The following is an 18,642-nucleotide window of genomic DNA, read 5'->3' on the forward strand; positions in this document are numbered from 1 at the left end:
ACCCAATCAAACAAATTCAAAGCCCTAAAGATTCCAGAAATCAGCAGCTTCTGCATTCTTCCAAGCTCCTTGCTGCTGTAAAAGTCCACTGCTGCAATCTTCATTTAATATTGAGTTTCAACTCTTGTTCAGCAACATCAGCAAGTTAGCTCGGCAATAAACAGTGCAATGCACTTGAATAATTTCAGAAATCAGTCAGTACACTTTTGCTGAATTTCAACAGTTTCATCTATATTTCTGCACTTTTAGAACTAAAATTCTGAACAAATGTTCAAGCATCAGAAATAATTTCCTGCATTTCCAAACTCCCTTATGCATTTCTGTTTAAAGCCTCAACTTCACCTTTTGTTCATTTACAGCAGCTTCCAAATCTTGGGTTTTCTATTGTCTAGAGAATTTTGCAAAGGAAACTTGGTAACACACTTGCACATCTTCTGTAACACTGAATTCTGTTTCCAGCTTCTCCTCACTATCCTGCGTGTCAATTGCTGCTCTTTTCTTCAACTTTCCAGAGTAAACGATGCTATCTTCACATGCTTCATGAGTGCAATTACACCCAACAATTAAATTCTGAATTCTGGTCCATTTTAATTAGATTTCAGTAGTTACAAAAGCTCACTTTTTTTCTGCATTTCTGCTGTTCAGGTTGAGTTTCTGAATTTCTATCTCTGAAATTCTGCTATAAAGTTTGTCGAGGTCATGGAAGCAAGAATACTATTTGTTCCAGCACAATAGAAAACTTTAACTTGAGTTTCTCACTGGTTAAAACTTGCCACTAGATTTTGATACATCTTGATACCAAATAACATCACTTCTCATGTTCTGCAGTTTTCCTATTTGCATTTCAGTTAAGTTTCCATATCTGAAAATCCAGCATCTCTTCAAGCTAGTGTAGCTGTTCATTCTTCTAGCATCAAATTCTTATCTCAGAAATCAAATTTTACTCCCCAACCTTACTTGAGTCTTCCATTGAATCAAAAATTTGCAAAGAAACTTGGCACACTTGGCATAATCCTCATTCCTCAAAAGCTGGAAACTGCCTTCCACTGATTCACAAGGGCCCAACACCACTCTTGTAGATTCAGCAGCTGCATAGAACTTTCTCAAACAGTTCTTGGACGTAGAAATCAGACTCCAGATTCCATCACAATTCTGAAACATGAAGTTTCTGAATTCTGCAATCTGCTTCACTCTAAGCTACTTTCACTTCACCTAACTTCGAAGTTTAATCCCTGTATATCTTCATTAACATTCAGAAAATAACAATTTGATTTGCATTTTCAACAGCACTTCTCAGATTTCAATTAAACTGCAATAGGAATTGAGAATTCTGCTCCAAAATTGATAAGCATCCTTAACCTCAAGCAATGCAACCATCAACTTAAATTCACAAGTTCAAGAACTTCCAAACAATTAAATTCCTCCATTAATCTCAAGCATATGCAATTCTCCCCTACACTTAACCTTTATCCACATCTTGGTCGAGTTAACTCATCAAGCAATCCATCCAAACTCTCAATGAAATAATGACAAGCAAAGATAATAAAGAATTCGAATTCTAGATGAAACTGCTTCAAGAAAATTGTGGAGAAAGAAATTAGAATTTATGGTGGACATGGAATAAAAATGACAAATATCCTTTCTTTTCATGGATACATATGCTATTGTGACTTTGAAAAGAAACTAAGCAAGTTCTAGAGTTTAATTTGCTATGAGTGCATGTCACACAAAGAAAATAATAGAGTTTAGGCTTTAAGTGGTCATCTCTAGGTAATATTCATGCAAACATGCTCAATTAATCAATTTGAAATCCACCACCATTTTAACCAATTTCATGTAAGATAAGCATTCAATCATGTCACATGACCTAAACTTGATGATCAAATTTAAGAAGCTTTTACCATCTTAAAAGTATCACTAGAAAAATTCATGGAAAATTTTATTCAAATGACATGCTATGTATACCAAACTAAATGCAAAGTATGAAAATAAAATTGCAAAATGCAAAGTATGAAACTAAAGAAACGTGTAAAGAATTTATTAAACTCAAAGCTTGAATTAAAATGCAAGAGCAAGCAAAATTGGAACCAACTCCCCTTTAATTCCCGATGGCTGAAGAAGATCTAGAAAAATAAGCCACCCCGGAAGTGGAGTAATCATGGTTCTACTCAAATTCTTCTTATTACTCATTTTTCCTTTCAAAATTCTCTCTGGAGGTCTAAGTCGGTTCAGTTTAAGCACCCACTCCGGAAGCTTAATTTCTCCTACAACATCAATAAAAGAAAACACCTCCCACACGCATGTGGGATCAAAAGAAAATAGGAGAATATTAGTGTGGGTAAAAGATATATCCAAAAATGCATCACATCTAATAAAATCAATAATTGGTACCTCTATAAAATTTTCTGAAAAATTACACAAAATACTTACCTTATCGTGTTGAAAGGTACCTGGAGTGGTGTTTATTACCTCCTCATCATCAACTAATGGCTCAAACTCCAGTTCTGGTGAATGTTCAGCCTCATGTAGTGATTCTTGGGTGCTTGGGTCCATAGCACAAGTCCCTACACTTTCATCCTCTATTCTTGGTGATTCTTGAGGTAATGCTTCCAGTAAGCATTCCCCTACACTTAAATCATCTTCGGCAACAATACCTGCATCTTCAACAACATCTAAAGCAACATCATCAGTAGAATCAAAATTATGTTCAATTACATCATCATCACAAATTAAACTAGAAAATTCTTGTGAATAAATGGAAGTAGGGTCAGGCCTGACAATCACTACTTTCCATCTCCTCACTGGCGTTCTGTGCTTGTAACTGAGTAATGGATGACGCAATCTGATCTAACTGACTCTGAATATTCTGTATCCTTGCAAATTGTTGCTCTTGATGCTCTCTCATTTGATGCATAACTTCATTACATTCCCAAATTGACTTTGCAAATTTTTCTTGTACATCCTCATACCTATTCCATTGCTCCATAGGTAGGTAGTACTGTCTCTCCCTCCAATCTCCAAAATATGAATAATATGGATCCATGGTCAAATAGAATTTCCTGTTCTTACACTAAAACACTAGCAAATAAAATTAGAAGACTCAGGAACAAATAAAATCAACCACATGGATATATAAACATAAAAGCAATCAAAACAATCTTAAAATTACCAAACATTGCATATTAATCCCCGGCAACGGCGCCAAAATTTGATGTAGCCTAAAATCTATATTAAATGTCACAAATAGGCTTATCAAATTAACAATTTAATATTTCACTGAACCCCTTAATTTCGCAATAATGTTGTAGTAACGAGCCCAGGATCGCTCTCGAGGAACCAACGATAGAATGTAATTTAGGATTGTCTTTATTTCCTATTTTTGGAGTTTTCGATATAAAAATGGAGTTGGGGGGATTTAAGATTTGAATTTAAATCTAACAAATGAAAAGCACAGCGAATAAAAAAAACTAATCTAAAGCAAGAGTAAAACCTAACTATGTGTCAATAATCAAACCTCAATGTATTGTCACTCTACGTTGTGATTAAACCATCGACACACACTTAAACTAAGGATAAAAGAGCAAGACACAATTAAATCTGATCTAAACAGAAATGAAACCCTAACTTAGAATTTAAACACTAAACAAGTAACCAAGCATCAACTAAAACTTAAACTAAACTACAACAAGGTAATGAAAGGCTAAATTACTTGCCTAAAAATATAATAAAACATAAAAGTAATCTGTGCTAAGCTATAAAAACAATAACAAAATGAATTAAACCCTAACCAATCCAACTCACAACCAATCTCACCAAACTTCACACTCAAGCCGTCACACAAGAGTGCCAAAGTCGAGACCACCCAATTTCGGACCGCAGTGGAGACTCTCTACAGTGTATCAGTTCCAGGATTGCTCAAGAACGCCGACGGACCACCCCCGACGAGCTAAGAACATCCCAAAACCCAAGAAAATGCCGAAAATCTAGAAATCTGCCTCTGGATCTGATGGAAGGCTGTGGAACGCGGATGAACGTCGAGTGAAGCTCAGGAACACCGGAAGACCACCTCCGAATGTTGCTGATGGGAATCGGAGCTTGGATTTGGAGGACCACCGCCAAATCGAGCTGGAAAAGGAAGATGCAGCGAGCCAAATTCCACCGGAGAGAACACTCTCCGATGGCTCCAAATGATCGGGATGTCGCCGCCGAGAAGTCCTCCACTAAGTTTGAAGCTTGGGAGATTGAAAGGAGAAGGAAAGGGATCGGAATCCGGAGAAACGCCGCGGGACGAAGAAGAACAGCGCTGTGGAGATCGACGAAGGAAGCTGGGTACTGTAGCTTCTGTTTTGAATCAGATCTGGATTTGAACGGACGGCTGGGATTAATTTGAAGCTAAATCAACGGTGAAAGTTTGCCCAAAATCCGATCTGAAGGTACTGATCTTGTTCTAGGGTCTGGATCTACTCTCCCTTAAGTCGGATCGATCAGATCATCACTGGATGGCCCGGATCTGCACAGTATTCAATGAACGGCCCAGATTAAGTCGGGCTGGATCAATAGCTAGATGAACTCAGATCTGCATCAAAACTTCTGGATCTTCGTCAATGGCTCAGATCTGCTCCCCATTAGGTTGGATCGGCCAGATCTTCAACGGATGGTCCAGATCTCTCCTATTCTTGATGAATGGCCCAAATCGACCCAAAGCTTGATCTTGTCTTTTGAACTCCGATTCGAGCCCAATTCCGGTCCAAATAGATCCAAATCTAAGATCTTTTGATGCCTACAAAATAAGAATCAAATATTAGCATCAAATAACACCAAAAATAATATAATTTGCAATTAAGTCCAAAATCTATGCAATGTACAAAAATGTAATGTAACCATGATTTAAAATATGAAACCAACATCAAAACCATGCATAAATGAATCAAAATAATGCAGTAAAATCATGGTTATCAGGTACCTGCAAGAATGATCAGCTAATTGCAGTGCCATGGTAGTAAGTTTAAAGTTTTTGAAACCTAACTTATTACAAATTGAATACGGAATGAGGCTTACACTCGCCCCTAAATGACAAAGAGCTTTTTCTATGAATTCAGCTCCTACAGTGCAAGGTATATAAAAACTTCCTGGATCTTTGAGCTTCGGGGAAGTTTTTTTTCGAATAAAGCGATACATTCCTTGGTAACTGCTATGGTCTCAATGTCTCCTTTCCTTCTCTTATTGGACTTGATGTCCTTCAGGAATTTGGCAAACTTTGACATTTGCTGAATAACATCAATTAGAGGAACTTCCACACAAATATCTTTAACTTTGTCTAGAAATTTGCCAAATTCTTCATCTTTTTTCAGCATGACTAATCTTTGAGGAAAAAGGACTACTTGACTTTGTATGTTAAGTGGAAGAGTTTTTTCAACCTTATTGATAGTCTCCTCTTCATCTTGAATCTGAATTGATTCAAGTGTTGGAGGAGAGAGCTCTTCTTTAATTTTCATCCCTTTAGAGCAGTCACTTGAGGATCACTTAAGGTCCGTCCGCTCCTAAGTTCTATTCTGTTACAGTGTTCCATGGGGTTAAGATCAGGCTTTCTTGGAAACTGTCCTGACGCTCTTGAAGATGATAAAGCTACTTGGGCAATTTGGTTATCTTGAATTTTCTGGTGCTTTTCTGAATTATCAATTCTTTGAGTTAGCACCTTTAATTCTTGCTTCATTTTGTTTTGACTCAAGATGAGCTCTTCAATCATTTTCTCCAATCTTGAAATTTGATTGCTCTGAGAAGGTTGTTGTTGAAAATTTTGTTGCCCAGGCTGGAAACATGGTCTAGCCCCCATAGATGGTCTTTGTTCTTGATTATTTCTATAAGAGAAATTTGGATGATTCTTCCACCCAAGGCTATATGTGTTTGAATATGGATTGTTCTGTCTCTGATTGTAACTAACGATGGCATCACACTGCTCAAGTTGATTAATTTGTGTAGAAATAGCTACTAAAGGACATGAGTCTTGAGCATGATCAGAACTTCCACATGTTTCACAACAACATACTATGGCATTGACTGTGCTAGTATTTGCTCCCATATTTTTCAGCTTCTTTGTAAGAGCATCCAGTTTTGCAGACATCATAGTAATTGCATATACATCAAATTTTCCTGATGCTTTAGTTGGATTTGAAAAGGAATAGCCTCCACTTCTTTCTGTGGCCCATTCATGATAGTTTTGTGCTACACTTTCAATAATATCTTCGGTTTCATCCAAACTTTTATTCATAAGTGCCCCTCCAGCAGCAGAATCTAAGGACACCTTAGTATGATAATTGATGCCGTTATAAAATGTATGCAACACTAGCCATTTCTCTAATCCATGATGTGGACATTGTATGAGTATATTATTGTATCTATCCCATGCTTCAAATAAAGATTCTGAGTCTGACTGTCTGAAACTTGCAATAAGATTTCTCATATGAGCAGTCTTGCTTGGAGGATAGAATTTATCAAGGAATTGTTGATCACACTATTCCCAAGTGGTAATGCCATTTGTTGGTAGGGAATTTAACCATTGCTTGGCTCCATCTCTTAAAGAAAACCCAAACAATAATAATCTCATAGCTTCAGATGCAACACCACTCATCTTCAGAGTTCCGCAGATTTCATAAAAACTTCTAAGTGTTGATTAGGATCTTCATGTGGTCCACCCCCAAATTGATTCTGTTGGACCATACTGATTATCACAGGCTTGATCTCAAAATTATTAGCTTCAACAAAGGGTCTTGTAATGCTAGAACGAAATCCTTTGGCATAAGGTGCTGCATAATCTTTAAGTGGTTTGTTTTCCATATTTGAATGTACTTATTCTTCTGAATGTCTTTGTGAGGTTTTCCTTTTATGAAAGGTTCTATCAATTTCGGGATCAAAAGGTAGTAGATCACCTACAAAGTTAGATCTTCGCATACAAGAACAAGATTGCAGAATTTGATTCACAATAAAAAAGAATAAAAGAATGCAAAGAAAAATGACAGAACAGAATTACAAAACTAGTTACAAGTTGTGAGAAAAGCAATGAAAAGTTTAGTCTAACTCAAATGATAATCTCTAATGTTATACACGCAGTCCCCGACAATGGCGCCAAAAACTTGTTACATCACCGCAAGTGTACGGTTACGCCGCCAGTAATATAAAAGATATCATATCCATAGGGACTGGTTATAACCACTAAAGATATCTCAAAGAGAATTAGCTAAACAATCAATTAGAAGTTACACGTACTAAGAAGCAACTATAAAATGGAAATAGAAAAGTAATGCAGAATCTAGGTTTTATGAAAGTTCTTGGAGATTTGATTTCTTTGTGATATTTATCAATGCAATATGATTTTACCAATTATATCCTCAATTGTCATGCATTTGTAAGAAGTCGTCGGTTATCTCCTGCAGAAAACACCGACTAGGGACCTATATCTACACCTTAAGCAACTAAATAGTCATATCCCTATGAAGTCTGTTAGCGGGGCAACCCTGTCACGACACCCTATCACGATACCCCTCGGTCATACAACATAGAAACACATCACTAATCAATTCACATCAAGATATAGGGAACATCTCATCTATCTATCCCACTTCTTTGTAGATTCTTGCTTCACCCTTCAAGGTGATCCCCAAGATGTCTGTTAATGGGGCAGCCCTGTAACGACGCCCCTCGGTTATAAAATTTAGAGAATTCCTCTACAAAATCCATAAGTATTACAAACATCCAATCAAGAATGGTAATTAGATTCAAACATAACAATTCATACAAGATTGAATTGATACAAAACATAACAACATCATTGAAACAAGAAGTTGGCAAATCCTTGAAATCTTACAACAATTCACATCACATATACTCCCTCCATCCTAGAACAAGAAGATCTACTCCATGAAACAAAAGAAAAGATCCGAAGACAAGAAGATCATAAACATTTCGATTCAAATCAAGAAGATAGAAAAGAAATGCTTATCTAGAGACAACGATTAATCTTCGGAACTAATCCTTGCTATCGAAGTCGAATCGGGAATGAAAACATCTTTAGATCACCGATTGTCACCTAAAAGATGGAGAAAAACCTTCAGATTGGATCTCCCCAAAGGGAGAGCCTCCCCCGTTCAAAGAGGGAGAAACCCTTTATATAGAGCAGGGGGGTTGGGTGCCACACGACCCGTGTCATAGTTGTGTGGACCTCACACGACCTCGACTGCTCACCTCTCGGCCAGAGTCACACGGCCGTGTGGCACACACCGTAGGACCGTTGGGCGTCCGACTAGAAGGGGGGGTTGGATAGCCTGCAAACACAAAAATAAAACCAACCCTTCTCGAACTCTTAAACTAATACTTGCATAAAGAATAAGCAGAAAGTAAATAGAACATTAAAAGAAGAGGCACAAATATTTACTTGGTTACAACCGATGTGGTTGTTAATCCAAGGAAGTTAAAGCACTAAATACTCCTTTAGGCGGAGAAGCCTCTTACAACGTTGAAGCGCAGAAAACAGAAGCTTAACTCTAAATTACAGCACACAAGCGTTGGAAGTGAATTTCTGAGTTCGTTGAAAAGCTTCTGGACCAAAGCTATATTTATAGCTTTGGTCGAGGTGCCCCGAAGGGTTCCGGGCATCCTAGGGGGATAAAAATTTATCTCTAATGTTCAGATCGAGTCAAATCTCGATCTGGTCAAATATCGACTTTCGGGCACCCCGATACGTTCCGGGCACCCCGGTACATTCCGGGCACCCCAGTACGGTCTGGGCGCCCCAGGCGAGAAAGTCAACCTCATTGGCTTTTTCAGCCTGGGTCTTCTGCTCCGGCTCCGTTCGCCTCAGACTGAGTCTTCCGCTTGCTTGGGTGATCTCTGCCATCCGGAATAGGGCTCACCCGAACCCAACTTCCGGTCTTCTCGAGTAGGCTTCCGCTCCGGCTTCTCGTCTCTCGGAATCGCCGCATGGTTCCTTCTTGTCCGCCAGCGTACTCATCCGCAGTCTTCGTCCCTCAGTCGCACCCCGTGGTGACCTTCTCGCTAGCTGCGTCTCTTGCTCCTCGATCAGTCTTCCGCTCCGGCTTCTCGTCCCTCGGAACCACCACACGCTTCCTTCTCGTCCGCCGGTGTACTCTTCCGCAGCGCCTCATCCCTCGGACGCACCGTGTGTCGTCCTTCTCGCTAGCTGCGTCTTCCGCTCGACTACTTGTGCACCTAAGCTCCTGCACACTTAGACACAAGGTTAGAAACACACAGGATCTAACTTAACTTGTTGATCACACAAAAATAACCTTGGGGTTCCAACAATCTCCCCCTTTTTGATGTGATCAACCCAAGTTAAGCTAGGTTAAAATAGACATATAAATAAACAATTTATATTGCAATAACGTGCAACAAGATAGAAAATTAAATTTCAAAAAAAAAATTAATTTCTACCTCCCCTAGACTTATACTTTTTATTCTCTCCCTTTGATCACATAAAAAATTAGGGTTGCAAGAAAAATCTAAGGGTTGACACTTAAAAAAATTATAAAAATCTATTTCAATGATTTTTTGGAAAATATTTCTAAGTTAAGGAAAATTTCTAAATCAAAAATAACTTTTGAAAAAAATTCTTAAGTGTTCGTCATCAAGAATTAAGAACTTTCTAATCCGAAAACTTTATGCAAGAAAATTTTAAAAAAATTTTGAGAACATTTAGAAAAAAAATTTTCTATGCATTTATTTTTTTTATTTTTTATTTTTTAATTCTAATGCTATTATCAAAAAGTTTTAAATTTCTATTTTAATTTATTATAACTTCTCAAATCACACTTTTTCATATTTAAAACGACCAATATTAAACATGCAAAAAATTGTATCATGTTAATTTCTATTATTAGTTTGTCGAGATTCTTTAGTCGACAAGCTAAGCTATTTCTTTTAACTTAATATTTTTTGTTATATTTTGAATTTCTAATTCACAAAAATATTTTGATAATATAAATTCTAACTTGATAAAATTTTTTGATAATATAATTTGTAAAACATCTTTCGGCAATGTTTCTACTTTCCAAAATTCGTTCGAAAAAATATTTTGTAGTTTGCAAAAATATTTTGTCATAAATTCTAATTTGTAAAATCTATTGATAGTTGATTTTCTAATTCGAAAATCTCTTTCGATGATATTTTGATTGAATCACTCAATTGATCAGAAGTTGAAGTCCATACCTGACTTACCTTCTTGGCCGTTGATTCTCCCCCTGTTGAATTGGTTTCTTCCGAAGATTCTCCCCTTCATTGATGCTCATCGAAGAAGAGCTTTCTGTGTCCTTGGGATGAAATTCGGCTGTTTGGGCTGTCGCGACACTTACCTCGGTTTCGGACTCTTCTGACGATGGATCGGTGTTGGATTCAACTTGACTTGTTCTTCGTGGAGCTTTAAGAACTTTTCCCAAAGTTTTTTTTGCACTTTTATATTCGCCAACTCTATCGAGATCTTCTTTTGGTATTACGCTTAGAATTTGAAATTCTGCCCGGGCGCTTGCCATATACTAGTTACGTTGCTTCTCGTTCTAGAGGCGTTTATCGAGTTCTTCTCCATTCGTTGTCTTTGGTGCTTCAAAACCAAATTTCATTATTAAACAAATACCAAAATCAGTGTTTAGATATACCTCCATTTGTTTCTTCCATAAAGAAAACTCCCCCTCGAATGTTGGTGGATAGATGCTATCTCCGGCCATCGTTTTGTTGCTTCAGACGGCGATTAGTCCTTCTGAGGCGTCTCGGCTCTGATACCACTTGTAGGACCGTTGGGCGGCCGGCTAGAAGGGGGGGGATTGGATAGCCTGCAAACACAAAAACAAAACCAACACTTCTCGAACTCTTAAACTAATACTTGCATAAAGAATAAGCAGAAAGTAAATAGAACATTAAAAGAAGAGACACAAGTATTTACTTGGTTACAACCGATGTGGTTGTTAATCCAAGGAAGTTGAAGCACTAAATACTCCTTTAGGTGGAGATGCCTCTTATAACGTTGAAGTACAAAAAACAGAAGCTTAACTCTAAATTACAGCACACAAGCGTTGGAAGTGAATTTCTGAGTTCGTTGAAAAGTTTCTGGACCAAAGCTATATTTATAGCTTTGGTCGGGGCGTCCTGAAGGGTTCCGGGCGTCCTAGGGGGATAAAACTTTATCCCCAACGTTCAGATCGAGTAAAATCTCGATTTGGTCAAATATCGACTTCCGAGCGCCCCGGTACGTTCCGGGCGCCCCTGTACGGTCCGGGCGCCCCAGTACGGTCAGGGCGCCCCAGGCGGGAAAGTCAAGCTCGTTGACTTTTTTCAGCCCGGGTCTTCTGTTCCGGCTCCGTTCGCCTCAGATCGAGTCTTCCGCTTGCTTGGGTGATCTCTGCCATTCGGAATAGGGCTCACCCGAACCCAACTTCCGGTCTTCTCGAGCAAGCTTTCGCTTTGGCTTCTCGTCCCTCGGAATCGCCGCATGGTTCCTTCTCGTCCGCCAGCGTACTCATCCGCAGTCTTCATCCCTCAGTCGCACCCCGTGCCGACCTTCTCACTAGCTGCGTCTCTTGCTCCTCGAGTAGTCTTCTGCTCCGGCTTCTCGTCCCTCAGAACCACCGCATGCTTCCTTCTCGTCCGCCGGTGTACTCTTCCGCAGCGCCTCGTCCCTCGGACGCACCACGTGCCATCCTTCTCGCTAGCTGCATCTTCCACTCGACTACCTGTGCTCCTGCACACTTAGACACAAGGTTAGAAACATACAGGACCTAACTTAACTTGTTGATCACACCAAAACAAGCTTGGGGTTCCAACACACACTGCCGTGCCAATCTTGGTCTCTTGAAAGGTTGCATGACCGTGTGACACACACGACTTGGCAATGCTTAACTTCTAGAAGGGTTGTACGACCGTATAGATCTACACGGCCATGTTCTCATTCTGCTTCAAAAGTGACACGACCGTGTGATACCACACGACCATGTCAGCCCCCTCTTCTATTGATGCTGCACACCCGATCTGCTCCACACGGCCAAGACCATTTTCCTTCCTATTCCTTTGACATGGTCGTGTGGCACACATGGCTGGCACTGTCTTCCTTTGTTCGTTGATCAAATTTGCCATGAACATCATTTCCTCTCCAAATTTGACTCCTGTAGATAGAAAATACACAAGAGCAAATCTCCGAACAAAGAAGAGTAAATATGCTAAAAGTAAAGCAAGGAGTATGAAAATGCATAGATAAAGCATGCATAAAATATAGGAATGCGCGTCAAAACATGCTAAACAAGTGTATAAAATCTACGCACATCACACTACTGCCCGGAACTCATTGAGGGTCGATCAACCCAAGATGACATTGTAAGCCGATGGCGCGCCCACTACTATGAAGTTAGTAGTCCGGGCCCTCCTAATTGGCTCTTCTCCCAGCGAGATGGCCAATCTTTCTTGGTCGATCAGCAAAACCTCGTTGCCTGTGAATCCATAAAATGGGGGCGTCATGTGCAGCAGCTCGATGCGATCGATCTGCAGCTGATCGAATGCCTTCTTAAAAATGATGTTCATCGAACTCCCCGTGTCGAAGAAGGTCCGGTGAATGGTGTAGTTGGCGATCACCACTCGGATGATCAGCGTATCATCATGAGGGATCTCGACCCCTTCCAGATCGCTGGGGCTGAAGCTGATATGAGGCCCTTCAACCATCTCCTTGCTGCACCCTACGACATGAATCTTCACCCACCAAGCGTATGATTTCCTGGCCCGATTGGAGTTGTCGCTGGTTGGCCCTCCGACAATCATGCCGATCTCTCCCCGGGAAGCATTGTTCTTGTTTTCCTCTTCCCGGGCAGACGACCTATTTCGCTTAGCTGGGATCCTAGAGGGATCGATTTCCTCCCTTCACTGATGGTGATGGCATTCGGGCTCCCTTCTTTCTTCTTCTCGCCGACCAATCGATTGGTGCCGCTCTCATTTATCAGGGGATGGGGAATGACGACGATATCCTCTAGGGGCCGATCGACTGACGATCGGTGTCAATCCTCGGCAGTCTTGCGTATTGTGCCTCGTCGACTAGTGGAATGAACAAAACATAGGCATCCATACCTTGCCCTTCGACGCCTTAGGCCGACCAGATGCCACATGCTATACGACATGTGTTCTGGTCTCTTGGTGTGGTCGTACTCCTTTAGTCCTTAGCCCTTTGGGTGGCTTATAGCTGCTTGACGGTTGGTGATCGGTCGACGCCTCCTTTCTTCTGGCCGCCTGGGCTTCTTCCACGTTAATGTACTCGTTGGCCTTCTTGAGCATGTGGTCGAAGTTTTTGGGCGACTTCCGGATGAGTGATTGAAAGAAATCTCCCTTGGTGAGCCCCTAAGTGAAGGCATTCATCATGGTCGCGGACGAGACCGAGGGGATGTCCATGGCCACCTGGTTGAAGTGCTGGATGTACACTTGGAGCGCTTCCTTGGGCCCTTGTTTCGGGGCGAAGAGGCTAATGCTCATTTTCTGGTAGCGTCAATTGTTGGCAAAGTGGTACTGGAAGACGGCTCGGAAGTCTTTGAAGCTTCGTATCGAGTCATCTATCAATCTTCTGAACCAGCGCTACGCCGATCCAAAAAGAGTCATGAGAAAGACTCTGCACTTTACTCTGTCCGTGTACTGGTGTAGCGTAGCCTCATTGTCGAACTGATCCAGATGATTATCTGGGTTGATCAATTCATTGTACATCCGATCGTCAACGGGGTGTAGTGTCGAGGTAGAGGGTCTTATAAGATCTCCTCTGAGAACTTCCTATTGATCTGTTTGGGAGACGCGGTGCTTCAGGGTGCTTTTCCTTTCTACGCATCTCGAACGAGCGCATTGTCAGAAGATGATCCCCACTCCTGATGCGCTTGGGCTATCTCCAAGGGGGTTTGGAATAGAGCTCGGTGGAAGGGGATTAGCGCGGGCGGGGCTTCCCCTTGGGTGCCAGTTGGTCTCCGATTTTGCCCCCATACGGAGAGTTGCTCCGCTTAGTTTTCTTGCCCCGCTCGCCTATCAGTCACCGATGTTACAGGTTGTGGCGTTGGCCGATCGGCTAGCGCTTGTTGTTGTTGCTCTATCATTTTTATTCCTATGGTTACACGAGCATCTCCAGCTCATCTTGAGTAAGTGTCACGGTGGTTAGTCGTCCAACATCTTCCATCTTCTCAGCTCGGATTCAAGTGACGTTCCCACAGACAACGTCAAATATGATCCTGTCTAAAATTCGATGAGATGGATGCTGGGGACGTGGCGCTCCTGTTGATCTCCTATGGACTCCGCTCCCGCCTGCAACACAAGAAGCGTCAATGTCGAGCCAGGGAAGGGGTCCCCGACGATGGCCCCCTGACACTTAAGTCAGTCTCTGGCGAAGCAAGAAGAAGCAAAGAGAACTGTAGCGCAACAGTAGAAATCACGAGAAAAGCATACCTTCGTCGATGCTTAGACCCCCTTTATATACAACCTTGGAAGCGTGCGTGCACGCTACCCAAGCTAAGTACATATCTCAAAGCTTTCCCTGAAAAGATATGTCAGTAAAATGTCCCTATCACAGTACCTTAATGGGCCGAGCATATTTTTGAAGTGATAGTGGAAGCTTCCGCCGTACGATCTTCTGTCCGGCCATGCCACTTGTTAGCGACAATAGCTTCCAAAAGGATGTCACAAGATATCCTGTTGTGTCTATTGCTTGACCGAGTGGAATGGCTGCTCGGCCAGAATTCTGCTATCCTTGCATTGTCTGCTGTCACGCCGAGCGAGATAGCCGCTCGGCTGAAAGTCCGTTGTCCAAGTGTCGTCCATTGCCAGGCTGAGCAGGAAGGTCGCTCAGCTGGAAGCCCACTGTCCATATGCTCGATTGATGGGTTGAGCGAGAAGGTAGTTCACCATTTGCGTGCTCAACTAATGTTGAGTCCACTGCTAGTCCGAGTGGAGAAGCCGCTTGGCTCGGCTTTTGCGCGTCCTTTGAGCGTCAGTCTCATTACTCCCTGTGCCGAAGATGTTGGGTTGGTGCTTAATCCCTGATCGGCATATAAATCGCTCGACCGACCAACACCGTCCACCCGTTGACTTTGACCTCCACCAATCGGTTTCCTCCCTTCATTGATGGTGATGGCGTTCGGGCTCCCTTCTTTCTTCTTCTCGCCGGCTGATCGATCGGTGCCACTCTCGTTTATCAGGGGATGGGGAACGACGATGATATCCTCTAGGGGCTGATCGACTAACGATCGGTGTCAATCATCGGCAGTCTTGCGTATTGTGCTTCGCTGATTGGTGGAATGAACAAAACATAGGCATCCATACCTTACCCTTCGATGCCTTAGGCCGACCAGATGCCACATGCTGTACGGCATGTGTTCTAGTCTCTTGGTGTGGTCGTACTCCTTTAGCCCTTAGCCCTTAGCCCTTTGGGTGGCTTATAGCTGCTTGACGGTCGACGCCTCCTTTCTTCTGGCCGCTTGGGCTTCTTCCATGTTGATGTACTCGTTGGCCTTCTTGAGCATGTGGTCGAAGTTTCTGGGCGACTTCCGAATGAGTGATCGAAAGAAATCTCCCTCGGTGAGCCCCTAAGTGAAGGCATTCATTTTGGTCTCGGACGAGACCGAGGGGATGCCCATGGCCACTTGGTTGAAGTGATGGATGTACACTTGGAGCGCTTCCTTGGGCCCTTGTTTCGGGGCGAAGAGGCTAATGCTCATTTTCTGGTAGCGTCGGCTGTTGGCGAAGTGGTGCTAGAAGGCGGCTCAAAAGTCTTTGAAGCTTCGTATCGAGTCATCTGACAATCTTCTGAACCAGTGCTATGTCGATCCAAAGAGAGTCGTGAGAAAAACTCTGTACTTTACTTCGTCCGTGTACTGGTGTAGCGTAGCCTCATTGTCGAACCGATCCAGATGATCGTCTGGGTCTGTCGATTCGTTGTACATCCTGATCTTCAATGGGGTGTAGTGTCGAGGTAGAGAGTCTTGTAAGATCTCCTCTGAGAACTGCCTATTGATCTGTTCGGGAGACGCGACGCTTCAGGGTGCTTTTCCTTTCTGTGCGTCCTGAACGGGCACATCGTCAGAAGATGATCCCCACTCCTGATGTGCTTGGGCTATCTCCGAGGGGGTTTGGAATAAAGCTCGGTGGAAGGGGATCAATGCTGGCGGGGCTTCCCCTTGGGTGCCAGTTGGTCTCCGGTTTTTCCCCCATACGGAGAGTTGCTCCGCTCAGTCTTCTTGCCCCGCTCGCCTATCGGCCGCCGATGTTGCAGGCTACGGTGTTGGCCGATTGGCTAGCGCTTGTTGTTGTTGTTGCTCTATCATTTTTGCTGCCCATGCTTGCACAAGCATCTCCAGCTCATCTTGAGTGAGCGTCACGGTGGTTAGTCATCCAGTGCCTTCCATCTTCTAGACTCGGATTCAGGTGACGTTCCCACAGATAACGTCAAATATGATCCTGTCCAAAAGTCGATGAGATGGATGCTGGGGACATGGCGCTCCTGTTAACCTCCTGTGGACTCCGCTCCCGCCTATAACACAAGCAGTGTCAGTGTCGAGCTAGGGAAGGGGTCCTCGCCAATGGCCCCCCGACGCTTAAGTCAATCTCTGGCGAAGCAAGAAGAAGGAAAGAGAACTGTAGCGCAATAGTAGAAATCGCGAGAAAAACATACCTTCGTCGATGCTTGGACCCCCTTTATATACAACCTTGGAAGCGTGCGTGCACGGTACCCAAGGTAAGCATACATCTCAAAGCTTTCCCTGAAAAGACATGTCAGTAAAATGTCCCTGACACAGTACCTTAACGGGCCGAGCATATCTCTGAAGTGATAGTGGAAGCTTCCGCCGTACGATCTTCTGTCCGGCCATGCCACTTGTTAGGGGCACTAGCTCCCAAAAGGATGTCACAAGATATCCTGTTGTGTCTGTTGCTTGGCCGAGCGGAATGGCTGCTCGGCCAGAATTCTGCTATCCTTGCACTATCTTCTATCACACCGAGCGAGATAGCCGCTCAGCTGAAATTCTGTTGTCCAAGTGTCGACCATTGCCAGGCCGAGCGGGAAGGTCGCTCAGCCGGAAGCCCACTGTCTATATGCTCGATTGATGGGTCGAGCGAGAAGGTAGTTCACCATCTACGTGCTCAACTAATGTCGAGTCTGCTGCTAGTCCGAGTGGAGAAGCCGCTTGGCTCGGCTTCTGCCCGTCCTTTGAGCGCCGGTCTCATTACTCCCTGTGTTGAAGACATTGGGTTGGTGCTTAATCCTCGATCGGCGTATAACTCGCTCGACCGACCAACACTGTCCACCTGTTGACTTTGACCTCCACCGTGGCAGTAGGGTGGGACCCCCTTCTAATCACCACATCAGTCATTATGCTCAAAATTGTTATAAAAGTTTTAATTCATACTTTTTAGGAAAACTTATTGGTGTAGTCAATAGTAATAATCAAACTCAAATTTTGATATAAGATAAATAGTTAATATTAGATTATGTGTGATATAATGAATTTACCAAGTGTGCAAAGTAAAAGACTTGATAGGTATAAAGGACCTGACATAAGGCTAAGTAGAGTTGGTTTGGAGGACCTAAAACTGGCAAGAACCCTTGATAGGTCAAGAGAGGACCTGATATCTGGCAAAAAGTCTAGTTGGGTCTGTATGACCTGACAACTAGCTAAAGTTCAAATGAGGTATCTAGTAGGAAGACTTGGTGATCACATGACAAGTCAAGTGATTCTACAAATAGTAAGTAATGTAAACCATTGGAGGAGAGAAATCTAGTGAGGATGAGTCTTAGTGGGACTATAGGCACTAGTCCAACTTAGATCCATTTTGAAAATCTAAGTTGAGACCAAGACTAGTGTAGGATCGATGCGTACTAGAGGAGGGGGGTGAATAGTGTTGGAGCAATCCCAATGGTCTGTGTGACCATGTGTTTTGGTCTTTGGGAAAAGGGTTTAAGTTAGGTTTACCCTTGTATTTGATATGTGTATTTGAGTTGTGCAGGTTTGCAGGATACACATGTGACTCAGGTTGATGGCTTCGGGTCCGGTGAAGGATGGAGCATCCGAGGGACTGTGGACAAGGCAGCGAGGACAAGGGCCGAGGGAAGCGACTTCGAGGCATACGCGAAGGATGGCATTGGGGACGAGCCGCGGGCTTGAATGCATCCGAGGGACGAGAGCCAAAGGAAGTAGGCTTGAAGGCAAGAGGTCAAAGCTGCAAATGAAGTGTCAAATGAGTCATAAGGGTGAGGGTACGAGTGCATGAGAGATTGTACTCGGAGTAAAATCCTAGTTTCAGGGTTTTACTGTAGCAGTCGACTGCATGTTTTAGCAGTCGACTGGTGCAGTCGACTGGGGCAGTCGACTGGCAGCGAACAGAATGTCTCTGTTCGTATGGAATCGAGCCGTTGGGATGTAACGGTCGAATTTCCACTGAGGGTAGTCGACTACATGTTTTGGCAGTCGACTGGTAGGCGGGGTTTTCAACCCGCGGCCTATATAACCAAAGCTTGGGAGCTTGGTTAGAGTTGACGAAATTAGTGGTGGGTAACCTCTACTTAGTAGTCAACTAGTGCCCTAGCAATCCAAGTGCTCTTGATCGAGTTGTGGCGAGGTTTCTCCACCGACAAGGAGG

At 42.9% G+C, this 18,642-nt stretch overlaps 1 protein-coding gene and 1 non-coding gene across 2 annotated transcripts; one reads left to right on the top strand and one right to left on the bottom strand.

The window, feature by feature from the left end:
- Nucleotides 1-229: 229 nt before the first annotated feature.
- On the bottom strand, nucleotides 230-6,460 carry LOC121991015. Its single transcript, XM_042545047.1, has 3 exons — nucleotides 5,560-6,460; nucleotides 424-536; nucleotides 230-259 (listed from the first exon to the last, which is right to left on the bottom strand). Exons 1-3 carry the CDS (start codon nucleotides 6,458-6,460, stop codon nucleotides 230-232), a joined length of 1,044 nt encoding a protein of 347 aa, XP_042400981.1.
- Nucleotides 6,357-6,463, top strand: LOC121993333. The gene has a single exon (XR_006115195.1). It is a non-coding gene; the product is annotated as a small nucleolar RNA R71 (small nucleolar RNA).
- The last annotated feature ends 12,179 nt before the right edge of the window (nucleotides 6,464-18,642 follow it).

This window comes from Zingiber officinale, chromosome 6B (genome assembly GCF_018446385.1).
Source record: "Zingiber officinale cultivar Zhangliang chromosome 6B, Zo_v1.1, whole genome shotgun sequence".
Classification (NCBI taxonomy): domain Eukaryota; kingdom Viridiplantae; phylum Streptophyta; class Magnoliopsida; order Zingiberales; family Zingiberaceae; genus Zingiber; species Zingiber officinale.

Coding starts and splice junctions, on each gene's coding strand:
- LOC121991015 (XM_042545047.1), bottom strand. CDS start 6,460: ATGAGAAATCTTATTGCAAGTTTCAGACAGTCAGACTCAGAATCTTTA. Junction 537..5,559: donor TCTTAACCCCATGGAACACT/GTAACAGAATAG, acceptor GCACTCATGAAG/CATGTGAAGATAGCATCGTT. Junction 260..423: donor GTGTTACAGAAGATGTGCAA/GTGTGTTACCAA, acceptor ACATTTGTTCAG/AATTTTAGTTCTAAAAGTGC.